At 35.2% G+C, this 24326-nt stretch overlaps 1 protein-coding gene across 4 annotated transcripts in view; it reads left to right on the forward strand.

Annotated features, from left to right (window-relative positions):
* Nucleotides 1-24326, forward strand: part of LOC148948608 (protein madd-4-like) — a 511292-nt gene that overhangs the window by 356944 nt on the left and 130022 nt on the right. For all 4 annotated transcript variants that reach the window (XM_089094504.1, XM_089094505.1, XM_089094503.1 and 1 more), the window contains one exon: nucleotides 13243-13436. In XM_089094504.1, coding sequence (XP_088950630.1) covers nucleotides 13243-13436 — 194 coding nt within the window. The remainder of the gene's footprint in view (nucleotides 1-13242; nucleotides 13437-24326) is intronic.

Consider the following 24326-nt stretch of genomic DNA (forward strand, 5'->3'; position numbering starts at 1 on the left):
ACTTATTTTAACTTACTACTTGCCCCCACCCCCCTCACTGCCAATAAATTAATCCGAATAGAGATTTGCAAAAACAAAATTAAAACATAATTTATTTTATTAATAACAATGAAAAAAAATTGAAAAAATAAAAATCCACCAAAATTATTTGCTAGTTTGATGTGGCATAGACAATGCAATGTTTTGAATAATAGCAATACAGTAAAAATAAAAAAATATTTGTCAAGGAATATTGATTAGTTCAGAAAGAAGCAATAGTCTATTTCTCCTGAAGCATTTCTAGTCATATGTTTACCAGGATATTAAATAAGTACCATTTTTACACCCCCCTCAAAACTTAATTTCCCCCCCTTTTTAGCATTATTTTTACTAAATACTTGCCCCCACCCACTCCCCAGACAGTTCAGAAAGAAGCAATAGTCTATTTCTCCTAAAACATTTCAAGTCAAATGTTTACCGGGGTATTAAATAAGTAGCATTTTTACACCTCCCTCAAAACTTAATTTCCCCCTTCCTAGCTTTATTTTAACTGAATACTTGCCCCCACCCCCCTCACTTCATATCAAGTTGTCAAAATAGAGCTTAGTCAAATCTAAATTTCATAATTTTTTTATGTTATTAATTACACTGAAAAAAAAAATTGAACACCTAAAAAGCCACGATAATTATTCGCTAGTTTGATGTGGCATAGACAATGCAATGTTTTGAATAATAGCAATACAGTAAAAATAAAAAAAAATATTAGTCAAGGAATATTGATTAGTTTTAGAAAGAAGCAATAGTATATTTCTCCTGAAGCAATTCTAATCTTATGTTTACCAGGATATTAAATAAATACCATTTTTACACCGCCCCTCAAAAGTTAATTTCTCTTCCAAGCATTAAATTAGCTAAATACTTGCTATATTGGGACGTGTTCATTGTCTCGGCTATTTTACGATTTCTCATTTAGAATGTATTACCTCCAAAATTGACTCCCCCTCCCCCTCTCCTACCCTCCCCTGCCCTTCAGAATTGGGGGAACGAAGGGGACGTTAGATCCTATTTTAAATTGACAATACTTTTCAAACGTTACTTGTGTATTATACAGACCACATCGGAGAGGTAAAGCTAGGGCAAGTAACAAATTACCTGAGTTAACAACCCCTTCTCCCTCAAAACTTAATTTCCCCCCTTCCTAGCTTTATTTTAACTGAATACTTGCCCCCACCCCCCTCAATTAATATAAAGTAGTCAAAACAGAGCTTAGCCAAATGTAAATTTCATAATTTTTTTTATGTTATTAATTAAAATGAAAAAAAATTGAACACCTAAAAAGCCAAGATAATTATTCGCTTGTTTGATGTGGCATAGACAATGCAATGTTTTGAATAATAGCAATACAGTAAAAATAAAAAAAATGTTTGTCAAGGAATATTGATTAGTTCAGAAAGAAGCAATAGTCTATTTCTCCTGAAGCATTTCTAGTCATATGTTTACCAAGATATTAAATAAGTACCATTTTTACACCCCCCTCAAAACTTAATTTCCCCCGTTTTAGCATTATTTTCACTAAATACTTGCCCCCACCCACTCCCCAGACAGTTCAGAAAGAACCAATAGTCTATTTCTCCTGAAGCATTTCAAGTCAAATGTTTACCGGGGTATTAAATGAGTAGCATTTTTACACCTCCCTCAAAACTTAATTTCCCCCTTCCTAGCTTAATTTTAACTGACTACTTGCCCCCCCCCGCCTCACTGCATAAAACGTAGACAAAAAATATACTAGAAAAATATAAAATAAAAATAATTATTATTTTATTAATTAAAATTAAAAAATAATTTAGAAACTAAACAGCCACTAAATATATTCGCTAGTTTGATGTGGCATAGACAATCCAATGTTTTGAATAATAGCAATACAGTAAAAATAAAAAAATATTTGTCAAGGAATATTGATTAGTTCAGAAAGAAGCAATAGTCTATTTCTCCTGAAGCATTTCTAGTCGTATGTTTACCAGGATATTAAATAAATACCAGTTTTACACCCCCCTTAAAACTTAATTTCTCTTCCAAGCATTATATTAACTAAATACTTGCTATAAGGGGACTTGTTCATTGTCTCAGGTATTTTACGATTTCTCATGTAGAATATGTTACCTTAAAAATTGACTCCCCTGCTCCCTCGCCTACCCTCCCCTGCCCCTCCGAAAGGGGGGTACCAAGGGAACGTTAGATACTATTTTAAATTGACAATACTTTTAAAACGTTACTTGTGTATTATACAGACCACATCGGAGAGGTAAAGCTAGGTCAAGTAACAAATTACCTGAGTTAACAACCCCTTCGGGGTTACCTTAACTGTTAATCAGTTTAATCCTTTTTTTTCTCCACCGTCATACAATCCAATCACTAATTAAAATCATTCACACTCCTATTATTCAAAACATTAATTAATATCGTTCATAGAGTCCAATTTGCGAATTCCTTATCCCTTTTTGCAAAAATGTCAAATATTGGAATGTAGTGTATGAACATTTTATAGGTTTATTGCTTGAGTACATTATACGTTGCCAAGTTTAAAAAAAAAAACAGTCTGGTTGAAAAAAAACTTGGAGTTGAAACAAATTTGTGCGGGGAATCCCCCATTCATACTGCTATCTTTTTTGCAATGTTTAGGAGCAGGCGGGGAATCCCCACTCGTTTGGAATGGTACCAACAGGACATAAGCAAATAGCACGTAGTATTATGACGTGTTTAATCACGTGTAGAGGTCCCATAGAATAACAATGGAAGGAGCATAAGACCATGTGAGAGGATACTCACTCTCTTTGAAAAGGTGTATACAGGGTACAGAATTGAATAGATACTTACTACTTGCAGCACTGGTGAAGCGTATTGTGAAACTTACAATCTAAAATCTAAACGCAAAAATGGAAAAATTGCTAAAAGCATAATTTTCTATTTGTTAGTTTCGGGACATTTTTCAAAGATGCTGATCGAAAAAAATCGCAATCAATGAAATTTAATGATTTCATAAGAAGCAAGTGAAATTCATTTAATTACTAACTGAATAGAAATAGATTAAAAATAAGAAAGCATATTTTTCTTGTAGTCCAGGGGTTCGCAAACCATTTTGCTATGTAACCCCCTTTTGCAATTGGAAAGCACAGAACCCTTATTTACTGTTTTTATTCCCTTTATGCAACCAATTTGAGGAAGTTTCACACTGACACCATTCTAAATCTGTGTCACAGAAATCCAAAATTTTCTTAGGGAACTAAGCGATTCCCCGAAACACACTTTGGTAAACACGAAATTTATAACAATTTTGTTTCGAAAACAAACTTTCTTACCATTGAAATAAAAATTGTTATAATGCAAATAAAAAGTCATACAATTTCAAAAGTTGATTCTCCTATTGTTAAGATTTTTGCTTTTATTTTTATGCTAATTCTTTCGATTATTGCGCTCGAATTGAAATTACCTAAACTTGGCCATTCTCTCTGTCAGAGCTAATGCAACTCAAAACAGCATCCTTTGTGAAACTCATTCTTATGACCAAGATGACTCCTTTATTGTTGACTTGAAATTATCTTTCCAAATATGGTTCAAGACAAATATTTCAACTTCTTTTTGTGTTCGTCTCTATATTAGATCCATAACTTTTTGTAATTTTTAGCAGTTTCGCAAAGATTTTAATAGTTTTGGGTACTATATTAAAAGTGCTCACGTTGGTTTATACTACCTCATCTCCTATTGTATTTCCACATTAGAAGATGCATGAGAAAAATGTAGAAAACAGGTAATTAGTCCACAGCAATAGACTGCACCGCGGATTCTCACTTCAGTCAGTGTTTATGAAAAGAAGACGACGACATTAAATGTAAATTCAAATTTTCAGCTTCTTTTTGTCTCTCTTATTATGTTAAAAGTAAACTTTGTAATCTGTATTAAACATTGTCGTTGTATACTTTCATTCGAAATAATTATAACTTCCATCTTCTGGAAGATCACTAAGGCTTAAACCACAAGCTAGAATTTGCGGGAAAGTCAATAGGCAAGAAAGAAAAGAGCAAATTCCTCCATAAAGGTGTCTCTCCGGCTTCTAAGCAGACAAGCTTGCTGGGCCCAGTTTATAGGTGGGAAGGGGGGTAATTTGACCAAATAACATAAAACAGCCAAAGTATATGAATCTATGGGAAATCATTTGAAAATCGTGAGCATTTGGAGGGCGGGCTTAGAGCCCCCTTTCGTATGTGCCTGCTGCCGATGGATCATGGTTTTTTTTTGTAGTTTCTTGACTGGCGTCTTTTAGTGTCTTTGATGATTGCAAGTACTGAATGAATATAACTAGTATTTATATCTTATGAAATTTATAAAATCTGGCTCCAAACAATGCTATTTCTATCAAACAGTTCATGGTAACGAACTGTAAGTAAGGAGCGACCCGGCTCAATGGTAACCGAAACTCTAGAAAACGGTATTTTGATACAAATAGATACATCAAAAGAATTAGATTTTTATGCTGATTTCAAATATATTAGTTTCATCAAGTTTAATTGTACCCATCAAAAGTTACGCGCCTGAGAAAATTTGCCTGATTTTCGAAAAAAGGAGTAAACACCCCTTAAAAAATATAGAACCTTAATGAAAATCACACCATCAGATTCAGCGTATCAGAGAACCCTACTGTAGAGGTTTCAAGCTCCTATCTACAAAAATGTGGAATTTTGCATTTTTTGCCAGAAGAAAGATCACGGGTGCGTTTTTATTTGTTTGTTTGTTTGTTTGTTTTTTTGTTTTTTTTTTCCCCAGGGGTGATCGTATCGACCCAGTGGTCCTAGAATATCTTGGGAGGGCTCATTGGAATGAAAATTAAAAGTTCTAGTGCCCTTTTTAAGTAACAAAAAAATGGAGGGCAACTAGGCCCCCTCCCATGCTCATTTTTTTCCCAAAGTCACCCGATAAAAATTTTGAGATAGCCATTTTGTTCAGCATGTTCGAAAATATAATAAGTATGTCTTTTAGGATGACTTAATCCCCCGAAATTCCTGGGGGAGGGCTGAAAGTTATGAACTTTACCCAATGTTAACATATAGTATTGGTTATTGGGAAGTATATAGACGTTTTCAGGGGAGATTTTTTCTAGTAGTGGGGTGGGGGGGTCGGTAGGTATGTGGGAGGATCTTTCCATGAAGGAAGTTTTCATGGGGGAAGGGACATTGCTATGAAGGGGACGCCGGACTTCCCAGCATTATTTAAAAAAAGATCAGAAATTTAATATAAAAAAACAAGTATTTCAACTGCAATAGCAGCAACATCGAAACTTCAAACGAACAGAAAATATTACATATATGATTGGGTTCACCCCGTAGTCAATACCCCGCTCTTTAAGCCAAAGATTTCTTAGTACTTTCATAAGAGCTATTTATTCTAATTAACGGCCTTTGTGATTAAGCGGTCATTTTTAAATTGGAACAAAATTCGAATTTTTGCTTAAAGAGCAAGGTATTGACTAGGGGGCGAACCCCCTAATAAACAAATTAAAAATATATGAATATAGAAGTTCGCTACGTAAGTTAATTCGTAAGTTACGTATATTTATTACTAATAAAAACGTTCGTAAATATAATTAAACAAGTTTCGAGAAAGCCATTTAACTAAATAAAAGTAAATTAATATGAAAATTTTGTTTTAATTATTTATGTACGGTGAGCAAAGATCAAAACCTTCATTAATTCGAAAAAGCTAAAAAATTAAATTAAAAAAACAAGTTTTTTAAACTTAAAGTAAGGAGCGGCAAGAAAACTTAAAACTACAATAGATTAGTCCGTATATAAACGGGACTGTCTCCTCCTCAACGCGTTGCTCGTTTGTCTAATGTTTGACTCTGTCTCACAACTTTATTTTTTAAAACAATAAAAAAATTTATCGTAAAGGGCCAGGCGTTGAGGAAGGGACCGCCCCTTTCATATACGGAATAATTTCTGTTAGTTTTAAGTTTTATTGTCGCTCCTTACTTTCAGTTTAAAAAACTTGTTTTTTTTATTTAAATTTCTGGTTAGGAAGAACAGAGCTTTGCAAGGGATGTGGCAAAATTAGTTAAGAGGTTCAATTGATTCGGTGTTCTCACTTTTTGGGATATTGGCCTTAGTAGAATCAAGAAATCGATTTCTTGTCTTTTCTTAGCCTTAGAAAAAAAATACCTCTAGAGATTGAGAGGCAACCAGGCGATTTGGCGAGACAAGCTACCATGGAGAGACAAACCATGGGCGATTTAACGATTCGGTAATATTTTTAACACTGTAGTATCAGCCGCATTATTGGCCATCTACCGTAAAGCATTATCCCTCGACAATCTTTTCTGCCTATGAGATATATAGGAAAGAAATTTAACGAATTTCAAATTTATGATGCCATGTAATAAAAATTGAAATAAAACATTCATGACTTTTAAGTTTTAACCCCAGATTTCCTTCGATGTCACAGCCCTAGGACTGGATGAAAACAGATTCCATCTTGACTGCTCTAAGTCCAAGGCCGACGCAATGGGCGCGGATATGTTTATGTGTCAAAAAAGCGTCTACCTTAGCTCTAAGAAGAGAAAAAATAGGTTCATAGCTCATCTACTTAACACAAACCATTATCAGACAAAAAGAAAATCGTTAGGCGACAAATTATTCCTTTCCCTGGGAATCTGATTCGTAAGAGGGTTATAGAGACTAGGCGAGAATCTTCGGCGACCATAAAACAGATTGATCGTCTAATAAAGCCCGAATTCCGACAAATATAATAGTGAAGCTTGTTTTTCGTTACTTTAATATAAATTTTCTCATAGGGCTATGTGACCTGCCATAGTAATGGAGAAAAGTGCTTTGTTAACGTTCTTCAGAAGTAGGCAACTCAGATCACAAACTGTATTTCCAACCTATTGCTACCTGGTAAATAGATACCCGGGAAACCATAGGGAATGCCTGACGCATAGTGAAATATAACCCAGTTTACTACAATAACGGACTGATTTTTAACCACATTATCTGGTCTTTTTTTAATAGTGTCCGTTTTTTATGATAATTATATGTTGTGTACCATGAAACACAATTGTGTTTACGGTAATTGGTAGTCCCTTCTTCTGTGACTTAATTTTTTAAGGTATATTAATGTAAATTAAAAAAAAATAAAGAATGACTGTTCAAATTACTTTTATAACAAATTCACTTACATGCAATCCAAATTTCTTCCTCCCCCCTCCTCCCCATGAAAATTAAAATTTCAAATTATCCATTATAAAAAGGTTTGTCCACTTCTTAAACACGGTGCCTATATGTTTAGGGGACAGTATGTGTCTTCGTATTGCCATTTTTTCTAGAAACCTGTGCTTTTTATATAAGGCTCTAAGACAGTTTTTAAATCGCTGAATAGCTAAGAATTTTAGCCTGGTTGTGTTTTAGTCGTATTTAAGCCAATATTGGCATACCTTGGCACAAAAAGCACGAAAACATTGCTTTAATGCTGACCAATTCCTCTCGTTAATGGGACAGGATATTAACACTTAAACTTCACGTTTGAATGAGCCCTCTCCTACTTTCTTATGGCCAGTGGTGTCAGTTCACAAAAATTGGGGTGGGGAGCAATTTTTTTTGTCTTTTTCATTAGAAATATCAAAAAGCCATTTTTCAATGAAAATACCGAAAAAGAGCATTTTTGAAAATATAAGGGGGGAGAGGAATCTTGAGGGCTAATGCCTTCAATTACAACAGTGGTCATAAGCAATTGAATCAATTGCTTATGGCCACTACCCCATAAGATTCTCCTAGTAAAAAAGAAACAACTAATAAACAAGATAAAAATACCATAACCATTTATCTCAGAAAAAAAAACCTGTTGCAGCTACTTCCCAGCCATGATGCCTAGAAGAGAATTTGTTTGACCCAATTTGTGGTAACTGATTCTTTTGCTTTGGCTTGTTCTGATTTTTGGGTTTGACGTTTGGATTTTTTAGGTCTTATTTCTAAAAACCGATGTTGACGATGTGTTTTCGTATACAATACAAATCCTAAGAGTAGATATATGGTGTTTCAGTAGAATTATTTTTGTTGTATCTTAATTTTTATTCTTTTTTGTTCATTTGTTTATATCTTAATTAATGTTGACTTTCTAAAAGCAAATACTGACTCTCTATATTTCTCAGATAGTGACAAACACATTTCCTAGTTTATTGTAAATGCAGGGATAGAGTTTTTCCCCTTTTTGTTTCCTCAGTTGGAGAATAGAATCCACGTGCTGTCCAGCAGAATAAAATTTGGATTTTAGTTTTTTATGCAGATAGAGAAAAATTCATTCCCGTGGAAGCCCACTAACCATACACATGTAAGCTGAGTTGTCAGTTGTTTCCATTGGAGATAAAAGGAAATGTCTCCGATTTCCAAGATTTACTGGGATTTCTTATATGTTAATCGTGCAGAATTTTTAGGTGACTTACTGAAGATGCCGCTAGAAATGTTGTGCTTTTGAAGTTCCGCTTTTATTTAAATCTAGATTTAATTTTAAAAAGGATATATCAAACAGTTCGTGGTAACGAACTGTAAGTAAGGAGCGACCCGGCTCAATGGTAGCCGAAACTCTAAAAAACGGAATTTTGATACCAATAGATACATCAAAAGAATCAGATTTTAATTCTGATTTCAAATATATAAGTTTCATCAAGTTACTCTTACCTATCAAAAGTTACGCGCCTGAGAAAATTTGGCTGATTTTTGAAAAAAGGGGGAAAGACCCCCTAAAAGTTATAGAAACTTAATGAAAATCACACCATCATATTCAGCGTATCAGATAACCCTACTGTAGAGGTTTAAAGCTCCTATCTAAAAAAATGTGGAATTTTCCATTTTTTGCCAGAAGAAAGATCACGGATGCGTTTTTGTTTGTTTTTTTTTTTTTTTTTTTTTTTTTTTTCTTTTTCCCAGGGGTGATCGTATCGATCCAGTGGCCCTAGAATATCGTGGGAGGGCTCATTCGAACGGAAATTAAAAATTCTGGTGGCCTTTTTAAATTACCAAAAAATTGGAGGGCAACTAGGCCCCCTCCCACGCTCATTTTTATCCCAAAGTCACCCGATCAAAATTTTGAGATAGACATTTCGTTCAGCATGGTCGAAAATATTATAACTATGTCTTTTAGGATGACTTAATCCCTCGAAGCCCCCAGGAGGAGGGCTGAAAGTTATGAACTTTACCCAATGTTAACATCTAGTATTGGTTATTAGAACCCAGCTCAATGGTAACCGAAACTCTAGAAAACGGTTATTTTGATACAAATAGATACATAAAAAGAATTGGATGTTAATGCTGATTTCAAATATATAAGTTTCATCAAGTTTAATCCTACCCATCAAAAGTTACGCGCCTGAGGAAATTTGGCTGATTTTCGAAAAAAGGGGGAAGACCCCCTAAAAGTTATAGAACCTTAATGAAAATCACACCATCATATTCAGCGTATCAGAGAACCCAATTGTAGATGTTTCAAGCTCCTATCTACAAAAATGTGGAATTTTGCATTTTTTGCCAGAAGAAAGATCACGGGTTCGTGTTTATTTTAATTTTTTTTCCCCAGGGGTGATCGTATCGACCCAGTGGTCCTAGAATATCGTGGGAAGGCTCATTGGAATGGAAATTATAAGTTCTATTGCCCTTTTTAAGTGACCAAAAAAATGGAGGGCAACTAGGCCCCCTCCCACGCTCATTGTTTTCCCAAAGTCACCTGATGAAAATTTTGAGATAGCCATTTTGTTTAGCATCTCCGAAAATATTATAAGTATGTCTCTTAGGATGACTTAATCCCCCGAAGATCCCGGGAGGAGGGCTGAAAGTTATGAACTTTACCCAATGTTAACATATAGTATTGGTTATTGGGAAGCATACAGTACAGACGTTTTCAGGGGATATTTTTCCTGGTAGTGAGGGAGGGGGGGGGTCGGGCAGGGACGTCCGCAGGGAGGGGGGCCTCCGGGACCGCCCCCCCCCCCCCCCCCGAAATCTCACGATTTTTTCATTTTCCCATAATTTTCTGATTTTTCTCACAGAATAATGGGTTTGAAGGATTTGCCCCCCCCCCCGCAACAAATTCCTGCGCACGTGCCTGGGTTCGGGGGTTATTTAGGAGGAGCTTTCCATGCAGAAAGTTTTCATGGGGGAAGGGACATTGCTATGAAGGGGACGCCGGACTTCCCAGCATTATTTGAAAAAAAAATCAGAAATTAAATATAAAAAAAACAAGTTTTTCAACTGCAACAGCAACAACATCAATACTTTAAACGAACAAAAAATATGACATATATGATTGGGTTCACCCCCTAGTCAATACCTCACTCTTTAAGCCAAAGATTTTTTAAGTAATTTCATAAGAGCTATTTATTATAAGTAACGTCCTGTGTGATTAAGCGGTCATTTTTAAAGAATTGGATCAAAATTTGAACTTTCGCTTAAAGAGCAAGGTTTTGACTAGGGGGAGAACCCCCTAATATACGTATTAAAAATATATGAATATAGAAGTTCGTTACGTAAGTTAATTCGTAAGTTACGCATATTTATTACTGATAAAAACGTTCGTAAATAAAATGAAACAAGTTTCGAGAAAGCCAGCCATTTAACCAAATGAAAGTAAATTAATATGTAAATTTTGTTTTAATTGTTCATGTACTGTGAGCCAAGATCAAAACCTGCATTTATTCAAAAACATTCAAAAATTAAATTAAAAAAAAACAAGTTTTTTAACTAATAGAAAGGAGCGACATTAATACTTGAAACCAACAGAAATTATTCCGTATACGAAAGGGGCTTTCCCCTCCTCAACGCCTCGCTCTTTACGCTAAAGTTTTTATTGTTTTAAAAATTAAAGTTGTGAGACAGAGTCAAACTTTAACGTAAAGAGCGAGGCGTTGAGGAGGGCAAAACCCCTTTCATATACGTAATAATTTCTGTTCGTTTTAAGTTTTAATGTCGCTCCTTACTTTCAGTTAAAAAAACTTGTTTTTTTTATTTAATCATTTAAATAGAACTGCCAGAATGTCAATCATAAGAAGAGAAGTATTACTTTATTTGATTATTTAATTCTAGCGGGAAAACTATTGTTCCTCTATGTAAGTGAAGTATGTTTCACTGTTCATATATCACACATTGGTAAACCAAAAACATCACGAGGAATGGGAAGTATAAACGAAACTTCAAACAAGTAGTTGTCTTCTGTTTCCATTAATTAAGATTAGGAACATAGTGGTGTCAAACAGGAACTAAGGCGGGTGGGTCATGTGCTTCACCTCTCACCGCCCCCCTCCCAAATTTTGAAAGGTTTTTTTTGTATTTTCATTTAAAAATTCTTTTTGTATTTTTATTTAAAAAAAAAAAATTTTACTGCTAGATTTTGAAAAAAAAAACACATTTGAATTCCCCCTCCCCTTTTTTTCATGGATTAATGCAATGCTTAGGAACTTCTTGGTAAGTTTAGAACACTAGAATTTCGTTTAGCAATGTGGAAGTAGCATTCACAATAGTATACATATTTTAGTAAATAGGAGGGAAAATAACGCTAAAATACAGTGAACAGTGCTGGATTATTGATCACCTTTGATGATTTCCTAAAAAAAAAGAAAAAAAACTCTTAAAGTAATGCTTTTCATATCCCTTCTAAAAAACAAAGAACACCTTGTTTTAGAATTAGAACTTCAAAGCCTCTTCTAAACCTCAAGAGCTTAATAAATATTTAAATATTTATTTAAGAAATATTTAGAAAAGAAACTTAGGACTGCTTATGGAATATCCATGCGTCATTCCTTTATTTCAGTTAAATGGAAAAACACTATTTTTTCAGCTGAAAGTAAGCAGCAACATTGAAACTTAAAACGAACAGAAATTATTCTGTATATAATGGGGGCTGTCCTTTTCTCAACCCTTGCTCTTTACGTTAACATCTTTTATGCTTCTCATTGAAATTCATCTACCTTTATGTTTGAGCAGTGTTTCTTAAGGAATTCTGACAAAAAAAATGCAAACTTTAGCGTAAAAACAGAAGATTGAGGAAGGGCAACCCCCCCCCTTATATGCGGAATAATTTCTGTTCGTTTTAATTTTTAATCTGCTTCTTCCTTTCAGCTTCAATTTTTTTTTTTAGAATTCGATTTCTGACCGTTTTTCAAGTCAAGCCAAGACTCCCCCCTCCCGTATAAAGTTTTTCCCTGGAAAATTACCCTCGAAAACCTTTCTCTTTGCGGAAAATACTCCCCTTGGAAAATCACACTCCTCCACAGACCCCCCCCCCCACCCAAAAAAAAAACTTACAAAAATTCCTTCATAACAAATATTATTTATGAACAATGGGCAATTTCTGGCCCGTTTCCCAGGGGCTACGGGGGTACTGGTCATCTTCAAAGCCTATTTATTCGACCTTTCAATCATACTGAATAAAACGGGTATCTCAAAATTATGATCGGATGTATTTGAGGAAAAGGGGGCGTGGGAGGGGGACTAGTTGCCCCCAGTACTTTTGGTCACTTGAAAAAAGGGCACTTTAACCTTTAATTTCCGTTGGAATGAACCACAGTTTCCTAGATAGGAGCTTGAAGCCTCTACAGTATGGTTCTCTGAAATACTGAATCTAATGGTGTGATTTTCATTAAGTTTGCTTGACCGCTCAGAGCTTTTAATGAGGAAAATTAAATTCAATGAATTGTGTATATTTCGAATCAGCATTAAAAACCAATGCTTTTGACGTATCTGTTGTTCACAAAATTCCGTTTTTTAGAGCTTCGGCTGCTAATGCTTGCTTACTGTTCGTTACAATGAACTGTTTGATAGTTTCCAAATTTGTCTTTATTTTAAAATTGCAGCAGTAGGCCACCCATAAAACTTTTGCAAACAACATGCAGGTGAAGTATATAGAAATCTCGAGATCTTGTGAATCTCAGATCTAAAATTTCGAGATATTTTGAGGGGTAGGTAAGGATATGGATCCGAAGCCCCCTTACCCTTTCTTTGCACACGGATGCCAAAGAGCATTCAGATGTGTCAAATTACTGAAGTTGATTCTAATGGAATGCAAGGAGTCTAATTTTACAGTAAAATTGATGCCCTTTGGGTATTGTTACACAAAATCTTGAAAACACTGCTTAAGCACTTTTTATAAGCACAACGATATGATTTCCCCTTTATGGGTATTTTGTGTAGTAAAAAATTGACTGAAAGACATGTAATAATTCAAATATTCCAGGAGTTCAAGAATCGATAATTGAGTGTGTGAGAACAAGTGACAATCAAAGAGTATCCCACCATTTTTGTACTTTGGAAAAGCGTCCAGATTCCATTACAAGGACCTGCAATGACATCCCGTGCCCACCAAGATGGAACATTTCGGAATTCTCCACCTGCAACAAACCTTGTGGTGGAGGTATTCAGACAAGAGAGGTAAGGTTGTTGTCTTTCTTTCATGCAGCAACTGATCAAAAGATGAGTCATGTTACGCTATTACGTCAATTTAAACACTTGTATGTAAGTACAAACCTAATGGTAAAACAACCTCTTGGTAATCCGCTTCCACGCCACAGTCGTGGGCTAGTTGAAGTCAGTATGGGATGTGGCTTATGGAAAAACACATTTTAAATGGTATAATTTTTTTCTGAATACCCTTGGATGATTTGCAACTGCCTCCCTCTTTTTTCTCCGTTGAGTCAATTGGGGCATCTCTTCATGAAAGGAGTGATGGAAACTTTAAGCTAGATCTTTTTTCAAGTTCAGAGAAAATTTACTCACTTATGATTTTGCTAGATCGAGCCTTAAATTTAACAGGCTGGTGACTGTTCTTTCTAGTGTGTCTGAACTTAGATTGCAACAGACTTTGCAGTCCATTACAGCAGACCAACTGACTGAACAGACTGCTTAGTCTCAAAACGTACTGTGTGTACGCTGTACATTGGTGTAGAACCTCCAGGGCTGGATTCAAATCTTTTTTGCCCCTAGGACCAAGCGTTTTGGTGCCCCTAAGCCCAAGAATTTTTTTTCGAGGAGACACAGAGATTTGCGGGAAAACCCCGAAAATTCGGGGATAGTGTGTATTCGCGGGGATGGTCCCTGAGCAGAAGGCAACTGATGAGTGATGAGCCAAAAGTAATGCAAGAGAGAGATGATACCAAGCTCTCAGCTGCCATTCCTGGGTGACATCAGACAGCTTATAAGCGGCTACGAATTGTTGTGTTGTTTCAAAATCCCTTTTCTGTGAAGTACACCTTTCTGTAATGTAATTAAGTAATATTTTCTGTAAATTACACCTGGCACTTTGACGATAAATCACATCAGTCCAGTTTTTGTAAATAAAAAAAAATCCCTCAGTGTTTTTTTTTTGCGCCCCTCGGCAAAGTGTGTTCCTAGACCTGGGCCTAGTGGGCCTGCGCGTAAATCCTAGCCTGAGAATCTCCATTAACATTTCCTTATACTAAAGTTCTCATACAATTTTTAAGATTATGTAGGGTCAAAAGTTTTGATTTGCTATACTTAATATTTTTAAAAGGCATGCTAAAGAAAAGGCATATAGTCTGTACTGAACACTTTACTAACTTTGCCTTTGTTCTAAAAAAGTGCCACAATGTCTGTAGTCTCGCTACAAACTTCTTTCAGGGCATATATTACATGTTCGAGCTATTTTCTTTTGCGTTTCCAGATATAGCCATACTGGATTATTATTACTCACAGATGTTTATAAATCAAGTTTCAGAGTAGAGATAGGACATCTATGATTTGAATCATATATCCGAGCCTTCATGTGACATTTTGCGGCAAATTTTGATGTTTAGTGCAAAAAAGCTCCCTGTGAATTTTGGCCTAAACATAAAACAATTAATTAACCTTATGTAATCTAACTCTGGTGAGTGGTTCACTCTTGCTCCTTGTTTTTAAGGAATATGAAAAGCAAAATTTCTTAAGAAGAAGCTAATATCAAATTTTTTAGCGTTCCATCTATTTTAGGGTATGAACAATTCTACCACTGTGTAAGATTCAAACCTTTCTTCTTTTTTTTAAATTTACACAAGAACACCTTTAGCCAAAAATGAGATAATGTTTGCTCATTAAAAAAAGACTAAAAAATATGTCTATAGACATGACTTTTTTTCATTAATAAAACTGATTTAGCTTATTTTAACTCCATTTAGGCACAAATTTTATTTAGCTATATAGAGGGCAAAACTTAGAAATGTGCACATAGACAATGTGAACTTTAGGCTTGTTCATTGTATATTCATTGTTTATGGCAAAAAGAAAAATGTCCAAAATCGTATTTAGAACTTATCGAGGCCAAAAAGTCATTAAACAAAATAGGATATGTAATGTCAATCAAATTATCTTACTATTACAAATCAAATCAGAAATTGGGTAAGAAAAAAAGTAGGAATTTTTACCTTCACATCAATTTTGCCTATTTTGATCAAAAAGTTTCTTTGAAACCCACGCTCGGTTTCAAACGAAAGTATGAGACAAATTCTTTTTTCTTTGAGTGTTTTATTGTAACTTGTTTATGTACGTAATGAGCATTTCTTTCTTTAGTGCTTTTATCACCTCGTTATTCGCTTGAGGAATCACTTAGGAACTGCTTAATCCTTCATTATCTAGATAAGCAAGTGCTGTTGAAGGGAAAATAACCATCCTGTAATTTAGGGAAAATAGAAGGAAGGCTATTGGATACTTATTAGTTCTTCTCAAGGCTGTAAGTAGCAGGAAAGACCACGTAAACGAGTCAATTAAGTTATCTATTTGAGAGGGTTGGGGAAGGCAGGGATCTAGAAGTGGATTGAAAGGGGTGCGCATAGAGTTATTAAATGTCCAAGAGAAATAATTCATTTATTAATGTCTTTCTGGTTTAACTATGTATTAGTTTTTTTTTTTATATTCGACTGTGCCCCAAGGTAGATTATTTCCATTAGTGCAGTCCAGGAAACCTATAAGCTTTAGTGCCCCTGTGCTGGGGTATTCTTACCGGGGTCACATCTAGGAATGATTAAGAAGAGGATCAAGCCGTTTTGGGAAATTCAACTATACAAAACATGTTTTAAGGTCATTTGGGCCATTACACAGCCGAAAAGTTGGTATCTTATGCTTTTTTAATAGTCTTTTTTTTAGGGGAGAGGAAATGTGTTTTATATTAAACTGGAGTTTAAAAATTTATAATTAAACACCTATGGTGTTTAATCCAATCATTCATAAAAGTTTCCCAACCAATTTCACCATATTCGAAGCCTCTTGGAAAGAGGCTCCAGCCGTCTATTCAGAATCACGAAATTTCGTATTTTTCTAAAGATTAGTTTAAAAGGTTTTCAAAAAAAAGATTTTGAAAAAAAGTAAAGAATAATAATAAACGAAACCCGAACAGAACTGGTCATTTAATGATACAAACTTAAAACAAACAGAAATTACTATGGTACTTACGTATTATATAAATACAGAATCGAGAAGTGAAGTTCGTGAATGCTAATGAAATAAAACAAATTATGATGAAAATACAATATTTTAGTAACAAAACTATGAAAACTACAACAAATAATTTGGGGGGGGGGGCAGAGCGCATTATATTAAATACGTAACCTAACCTAACCCAACCTAACCTAACCAAAATACCAACTAAATTTTAATTAAAATATAGCTGTAATGTAGTTTCCCACCAAGCCAAAGCTAATTGTCTGGTATAAACACCGTGAAAACCGGGTATTGTCTTGAAATCCTAGGTATTAGGGGGTATGCCCCCTAGTCATTACCTCGCTCTCTACGCTAAATTTCGAATTTTGTTCCAATCCTTTAAGAACGACCCCTTAATCACAAAGGCCGTTCAATTAGAATAAATAGCTCTTATGAAAGTACTAAAAAAAACTTTACCATAAAGAGCGAGCTATTGACTAGGGGGTGAACCCCCTCATATACGTAATAATTTCTGTTCGTCTTAGGTTTTGATGTTTTTCGGCCATGCTGAACAAAATGGCTATCTCAAAATATTGATCGGGTGACTTTGGGAAAAAATGAGCGTTGGAGGGGGCCTAGTTGCCCTCCATTTTTGTCACTTAAAAAGAGCACTAGAACTTTTAATTTCCGTTCGAATGAGCCCTCCCACGATATTCTAGGACCACTGGATCGATACGATCACCCTTGGGAAAAAAACAAGCAAAAAAAGGGTTTTTATGTTCTCTGATACGCTAAATTTTATGGTGGGATTTTCATTCAGATTCTATGATTTTTTAGGGGTATTATCCCTTTTTGGACAATAAGGAAAATTTTCTGATGCACTTTTGATGGGTAAGATTAAACTTGAAGAAATTTATATATTGGAAATCTCCATAAAATTTGATTTTTTTTATGTATCTATTGGTATCAAACTCCGTTTTTAGAGTTTCGGTTACTGTTGAGCCGGGTCGCTCCTTACTTACCGTTCGTTACCACGAACTGTTTGAAAACTGTTAAAAAATTTCTGGCTTCTTTCTTTCTTTATTTTTGTTGGTTTGTTTGTTTGGCTTGCCGTCTATTCACTTTTTTTGCAGTCTATTATGAATAAGTTTTGTTTTATCATATAGTTGTGGGGGTACTGATTAAGAAAGCGGTAAACACGCGACAATTGCACAGGGAAGAAACTAGTTAAACGGGTTTCTTTCAATAGAGAATTGGATTGCATACCATGGTTTGTCATTGCGTTTACAATATTTAAACTTTTTATTTTTGGGTTTTAGGGAAAAAAAGGCACCTGGGTTAGGTTACGTATTTAATATTTGCTATGCTTTACCCCCACCCCCTTAATGTGCAAATATATTGCCCAAATTTGTTTCTAAACTATTAAATTTTCATCCTATTTTGTTTAATTTCATCAGCATTAAAGAAACTTCACTTACCGCGTTGTTTACCGCTTTCTTAACCAGTACCGTTGTGGGTCACAAACAAATTTGAATTGTAGAGTTTGGGTCTCATAACCGACTATAATATTGATATGGTTTTTAAGCATTTTTCTTTAGTAGAACAGCAAGGACGGTTTGCGTAAACCCAGGTTTGAAAACAATGGTAAATACAGACTTGGTTTTCTTTGCTAACTTAGAATAATCTCATCGAATATGAGACAAGTAAATTGTTAATCGATTGTGTATTCTATGCGAATAACGTATGAATTTAAGCTTCTTCCAGACATTTGTCGTCTTTTAGTTCTTGCCAGGTTTTGCTTACTCAGTTGCCAAGCTGGAAGGAGTTTAGTGGAATGTCTTGAGGAACTGCGAGGAAAAAACCAGGAACTGCAGCAATAATGCTATTGGTCTTCCAGGAAACAAGGCTGAACATTCTTTATCCAAATTAGATTAAAAAAAAAACTTTTTTTTTCACTGAAAGTATGGAGCAACATTAAAACTTAAAACGAACAGAAACTATTACGTTTATGAGGGAGGCTGACACCTAGTCAATACCCCGCTCTTTACGCTAAAGTTCGAATTTTGTTCCAATTCTATAAGTATGACCCCTCAATCTCAAAGGCCGTTTAATTAGAATAGATAGCTCTTTTGAAAGTAATAAGAAAACTTTATTTTTTTCTGTATATTCTTGTTCTGTATATTAAGTAAATTATAAAATACACTATAGTGTGATTAAGAACGAAACGCATTACCATGGGGAGTATGTGCTTAGACACTGGTAGATTTTTGTAAGGTTCTTCGATATCTTACTTCGAGGTGCTATCTCATAGATGTTGGTCTTCTGACAATTTGGGCCGAAATCGCCACTATGGAGTCCAAATGTGGTGGAACACAGGGTTCTATTGAGCTGTTTTCATTCACTCGATTAAAAAAGAAATTAATAGAACAATGCATTTATGCCATTTGTTTGATGCAATAAAAGACGCAACGTAAAAAAAAAAGAAATGAGAGGGGTCAGCCTCTGACCCTTCAATAAGTTAGTTTACAGGCGGGAATTTATCTAATTTTCTTATGGGACTAGCTGTACCCTGGACAAATTAAATAAAAAAAACAAGTTTTTTTTTTAACTGAAAGTAAGGAGCAACATTAAAACTTAAAACGAACAGAAATTATTCCGTATATGAAAGGGGCTGTCCCCTCCTCAACACCTCACTCTTTACGTTAAAGTTTTTTATTGTTTTAAAAAACAGAGTTGTGAGAAAGAGTCTAACTCTTTCTCACAACAATAAAAAACGTTAAAGTTTTTTATTGTTTTAAAAAATAGAGTTGTGAGAAAGAGTCTAACTTTAGCGTAAAGAACGAGGCGTTGAGGAGGGAACTGCCCCTTTCATATACGTAATAATTTCTGTTCGTTTTAAGTTTTAATGTTGCTCCTTACTTTCAGTTAAAAAAAACTTGTTTTTTTATTTAATTTTTGAACGTTTTTGAATTAATGGAGGTTTTGCTTTTGGCTCACCGTACACAAATAATTAAAAAAAAATTGCACATTAAGTTTACTTTTATTTGGTTAAATGGCTTTCTCGAAAGTCGTTTAAATTTATTTACAAACGTTTTTATTAGTAATAAATATACGTAACTTACGAATTAACTTACGTAACGAACTTCTATATCCATATATTTTTAATACTTATATTAGGGAGTTTGCCCCTTAGTCAATACCTCGCTCTTTACGCTAAAGTTCGAATTTTGTTCCAATTCCATAAAAATGACGCCTTAATCACAAAGGCCGTTAATTAGAATAAATAGCTCTTATGAAAGTAGTAAAAAATCTTTGGCTTAAAGAGCGAGGTATTGACTAGGGGGCGAACCTAATCATATATTTAATAATTTCTGTTCGTTTTAAGTTTTGATGTGGCTCCTTACTTTCAGTTGAAAAACTTGTTTATTTTTATTTAATTTCTGATCGTTTTTTAAATAATGCTGGGAAATCCGGCACCCCCTTCATAGCAGTGTCTCTTTTCTCATGAAAACTTCCTCCATGGAAAGATCCTCCCAAATAACCCCCGACACCCCCCCCCCCCAATACCAGAAAAAAATCCCCCTTGAAAACGTCTGTATACTTCCCAATAACCAATACTATATGTAAACATTGGGTAAAGTTCATAACTTTCAGCCCTCCCCCGGGGACTTTGGGGGATTAAGTCATCTTAAAAAATATATTCATTATATTTTCGAGCATGCTGAACAAAGTGGCTATCTCAAAATTTTTATCGGGTGACTTTGGGAAAAAATGAGCGTGGGCCTAGTTGCCCTCCATTTTTCTTGTCACTAGAAAAGGGCACTGGAACTTTTAGTATCTGTTCGAATGAGCCCTCCCACGATATTCTAGGACCACAGGGTCGATACGGTCTCTCCTGGAAAAAAAAAACAACAAACAAAAAGCAAATCAACACGCATCCGTGATCTTTCTTCCGGCAAAAAAAAAAAATTCCATATTTTTGCAGATACGAGCTTGAAACCTCTATAGTAGGATTCTCTGATATGCTGAATCTGATGGTGTGATTTTCATTAAGGTTCTACAGCTTTTAGGGGATCTTTCCTCCTTTTTTCGAAAATCAGCCAAATTTTCCCAGGCGCGTAACTTTTGATGGAAAAAACAAAACTTGATGAAACTTATATATTTAAAATCAGTATTAAAATTTGATTCTTTTGATGTATTTATTGGTATGAAAATCCCATTTTTTAGAGTTCTGGTTACTATTGAGCCGGGTCGCTCCTTACTTACAGTTCGTTACCACGAACTGTTTGATACTAATCGTGAATATAATTATAGCATGGACTAATATCAGTCCTAATTATAACCTCTGAAAATTTGGCGTGCATCTATATTATAAAGCATATAAATAGAGGATGAGCCAAATAAACTTTTAAATTAATCATACTCAGCGCAATCGCGCTGCCTGAGTAAAAAACGATGTTGGCACAATGTTTTATTTATTTGTTTTTTTGTTGTTTTTTTTCCATACCAGGGCACTTCGTATCGAAGGAGTTGTCGTAGAAACTTCGTAAAGGGCTCATTCGATTGGAAATTGAAGTGGCTAGTGCTCTTTTTAATAGTCGAAAGTGATTGGAGGGCAACCATCCCCCCCCACGCCCATCATTTCCCCAAACAGATCTAATCATAATTTTGAGATAACCATTTTGTTCAGCGTAGTTGATTTCAGTTGATTTCATCGTAGTCGTAGTTGAATAGAAAATACGTTTTTGAGGAGGTCCCCCCCCCCCCCATAACCCTCAGGGCAAGGGTTTTAAGTTATGCCCTGGGGGCATATAAGAATGATGTTGGCACAGTGTATTGTTTATTATTTCTTTCCTTTAGACCAGGGCCCTTCGTATCGAAGAAGTCGTAGTAGAAACTTCAAAAAGGGCTAATTCAATTCGAAATTGGAGTAGCTTCTGGCCGTTTTAATAGTCGGAAGTGATTGGAAGGCAACTAACACCCCGTCCACGCCCACCAATTCCCGAAACACATCCAATCAAAGTTTTGAGATAGCCTTTTTTTTCACAATAGTTGATTTCCAGATAGAAAATATGTTTTTGTGGAGGTTACTCCCCCACAGCCCTAAGGGAAAGGATTTTAAGCTATGTAGTGGGGGCATGTAAGAACGATGTTGCCACAGAGTATTATTTATTTTTTTTTCTTTGGAGAAAGGCAACTTCAAAACGAAGAGGTTCTTGTAAAAACTTCGAAAAGGGCTTGTTCAACTGGAAATCGGAGTAGCTAGTGCCCTTTTTAATAGTCGAAAGTGATGGGAGGGCAACTAACCCCCTCTCACGCCCACCTTTTCCCCAAACACATCCAATCAAAATTTTGAGATAGCCATTTTATTCAACGTAGTTTTAAGTTGTGGAAATTAAGTCTTTGAGGATGACAACTCCCCACAGCCATCGGGGAAAAAGTTGCCAGTTATTCCGTTCGGACATATTAGGTTTTTATAGAAAGCAGAGTCGCAGAAACTTCAAAAAGGGTTCATTCAATTGGAAATTGAGATGGCTTGTGTGCTTTTTAATAATTTAAAGTGATTGGAAAGCAACTAACACCCCTTCCACGCCCACCTTTTCCCCAAACACATCCAATCAAAATTTTGAGATAGCCATTTTGTTCAACGTAGTTTAAAGTTCAGGAAATTATACCTTTGAGAAGGGCACTTTCCCCACAGTCTTCAGGGCAAGGGTTATAAGTTATGCCCTGGGGGCATATAAGGTTTTTATAGAAGGCGTTATCGTAGAAACTTCAAAAAAGGCTCATTCGATTGGAAATTCAAAGGTCTAGTGCCCTTTTTAATAGTCAAAAGTGATTGGAGGGCAACTAACCCCCCTCTCACGCCCACCAAATATAAATGATTTTACTTTTATAACTTTAATAAATCAAATAATATTAACATTTGATTACTAAATATCAGTATATGTATATTAAACTGACAATGCCCATTCATTTGTAATTTTTTCAGAAAAATGAAAATTATGTCCTGGCCTTGGGAAGGCATAGGGGTTTTGAGCCCAACTTATGTTAATTTCTGCTCGTTTTGAGTTCGACTCGGTTATTTATTGTAATTTCTCTTTGTTATGGGTTTCATTTATTTATTGATGCTGATTTGTAGTAGTTTCACGCTGTGTAGATTGTTTGATTTTATTTCTGCTCATTTTTTGTTTAATGGAGCTCTTTACTTTTCTTTGAAAAACTTATTTTGTGGAAAAAGTTTTTTTAATTAACTGTTCATTTTATATTGATTGCATGTATGTTCAGAAAAATGCACCGGCGCGTGACAGTATGTCTTCTGATAGTAATATACTTTATGCTATCTTTTCTGTAGTTTTGAACTGACTGTTTCTCAGAATTCTCCCTCAGTTTTATTTGGCCTTTTATTGTGTGACCCAAGAGTATTGCTTTATGGCACAAAGTGGGGAAGACGGAACTACGTAATGGTCTGATCTTTTTTGTTGCTAAACTACGACACTCAAAATGTCAATTCGAATGACCATCCTCCCAAATTTTCTACGATAACTGGCTTGAAACGAACACCACTGTTGACCGTCCTTTTCAGGAAAAATAATGACAATTGATGATTTTCTTAGATAGAGGTCTGAAACCTCCATTATAAAGCTCTTATTCATTTTGAATTTAACGGTGTAATTGTCATTGAGATAACTACCCTTTTTGGGGCGTATTTTATCTGTTTTTTTCTAAAATTGATTTTGAAAAACATGCTAAAAACGTCCAAAAAGTGTTAAAAACGAACGAACCAAAATTGAAACGAATAAAAAATTACCATGAATGAATAAATGAAACCGAAAAGAAACAGATATTGAAATGAATAATGACGTCCAACTTAAAAATAAAAAGACTGATTACTAATCAAGACAAGCGTAAGACAAAAGGAAATACCACACATAACTGACGCTTAAACCCTTTAAAAGCTAGAGTGTCATGACCCCCAACCTAATTTTTGTTTTTGTATTCGGACCCTCTTGGCCCAGGAACTTACAGACGGAAAAAAACCCATTTGAAAAAAAAAAGTTTGCTTAGCCCTTTTTTGGACCCTATTTATGGGGAAAGCAACTTTTTTATTTAAGCTTTTCTTTGTACATTGGAGCCTGGGGCCCCCTTGACCCAAGGACTTACAGGTATAAGTTCCAAGATAACCAGGACAATTGTTTTTAGTTTTTTGGGTTTTTTTTTATGGGCCGATGCCCCCAATTTAAAGTATTTCTGTATAATTAGAGCCCCTTGTCCAGAGACATCCAGGCACAAATTTTAAATTGATCTGATACAAAAACTTTTTGATCTTTTTTGTGTCCCCTTGTAGCATTCTCCTCCAAATAAAAAGTGGAAGTCCCCAGTCCCCTTAATATTAAAAAAAGATTCCTGGGAGGTTTAAACCAATCAGAAACCAAAATCCGACATACTCACGTTTTTCCTGCAATGAAACTTATTCTTGAAAGAAGGGCAATTCGTATACTCTAGGGCCCTTATCCTTCATGTTGCGTGGATCATGCTATTCCTGGGGGCATATTTATCGGACTTTTTGACCATTCTGAGAAAATGGCCATCTGAAAATTTTAATATGATGTCCCAAGGAGGAGGGGGCTACGGTGGACGCCCCGAAAATCAGTAAGTAATAGACAATAAATTGATTCAGTCTCGTCCCAAGTTTCTTCGACCAGCCCTTTCGTAAGAAGTTGCCAAAGGAAAGAGATGGTGCACTGGAGGCCCTTCGCTTTTTACTAAGTGAACTTTGCAAGAGTCAGAAGTGGTATGGGAAAAGAAAATACCAAAAAACTATAAACTAATCATGTGAAACACGCCAGTCTTTACGAAGTCAAAGCTACTACGTTGATTATTATTACCATGAATGGTTTCTTTTATAGCAAG

Source organism: Artemia sp. Qi Xiang Cuo, chromosome 9 (assembly GCF_049724085.1).
Source record: "Artemia sp. Qi Xiang Cuo chromosome 9, ASM4972408v1, whole genome shotgun sequence".
Taxonomy (NCBI): Eukaryota; Metazoa; Arthropoda; class Branchiopoda; order Anostraca; family Artemiidae; genus Artemia; species Artemia sp. Qi Xiang Cuo.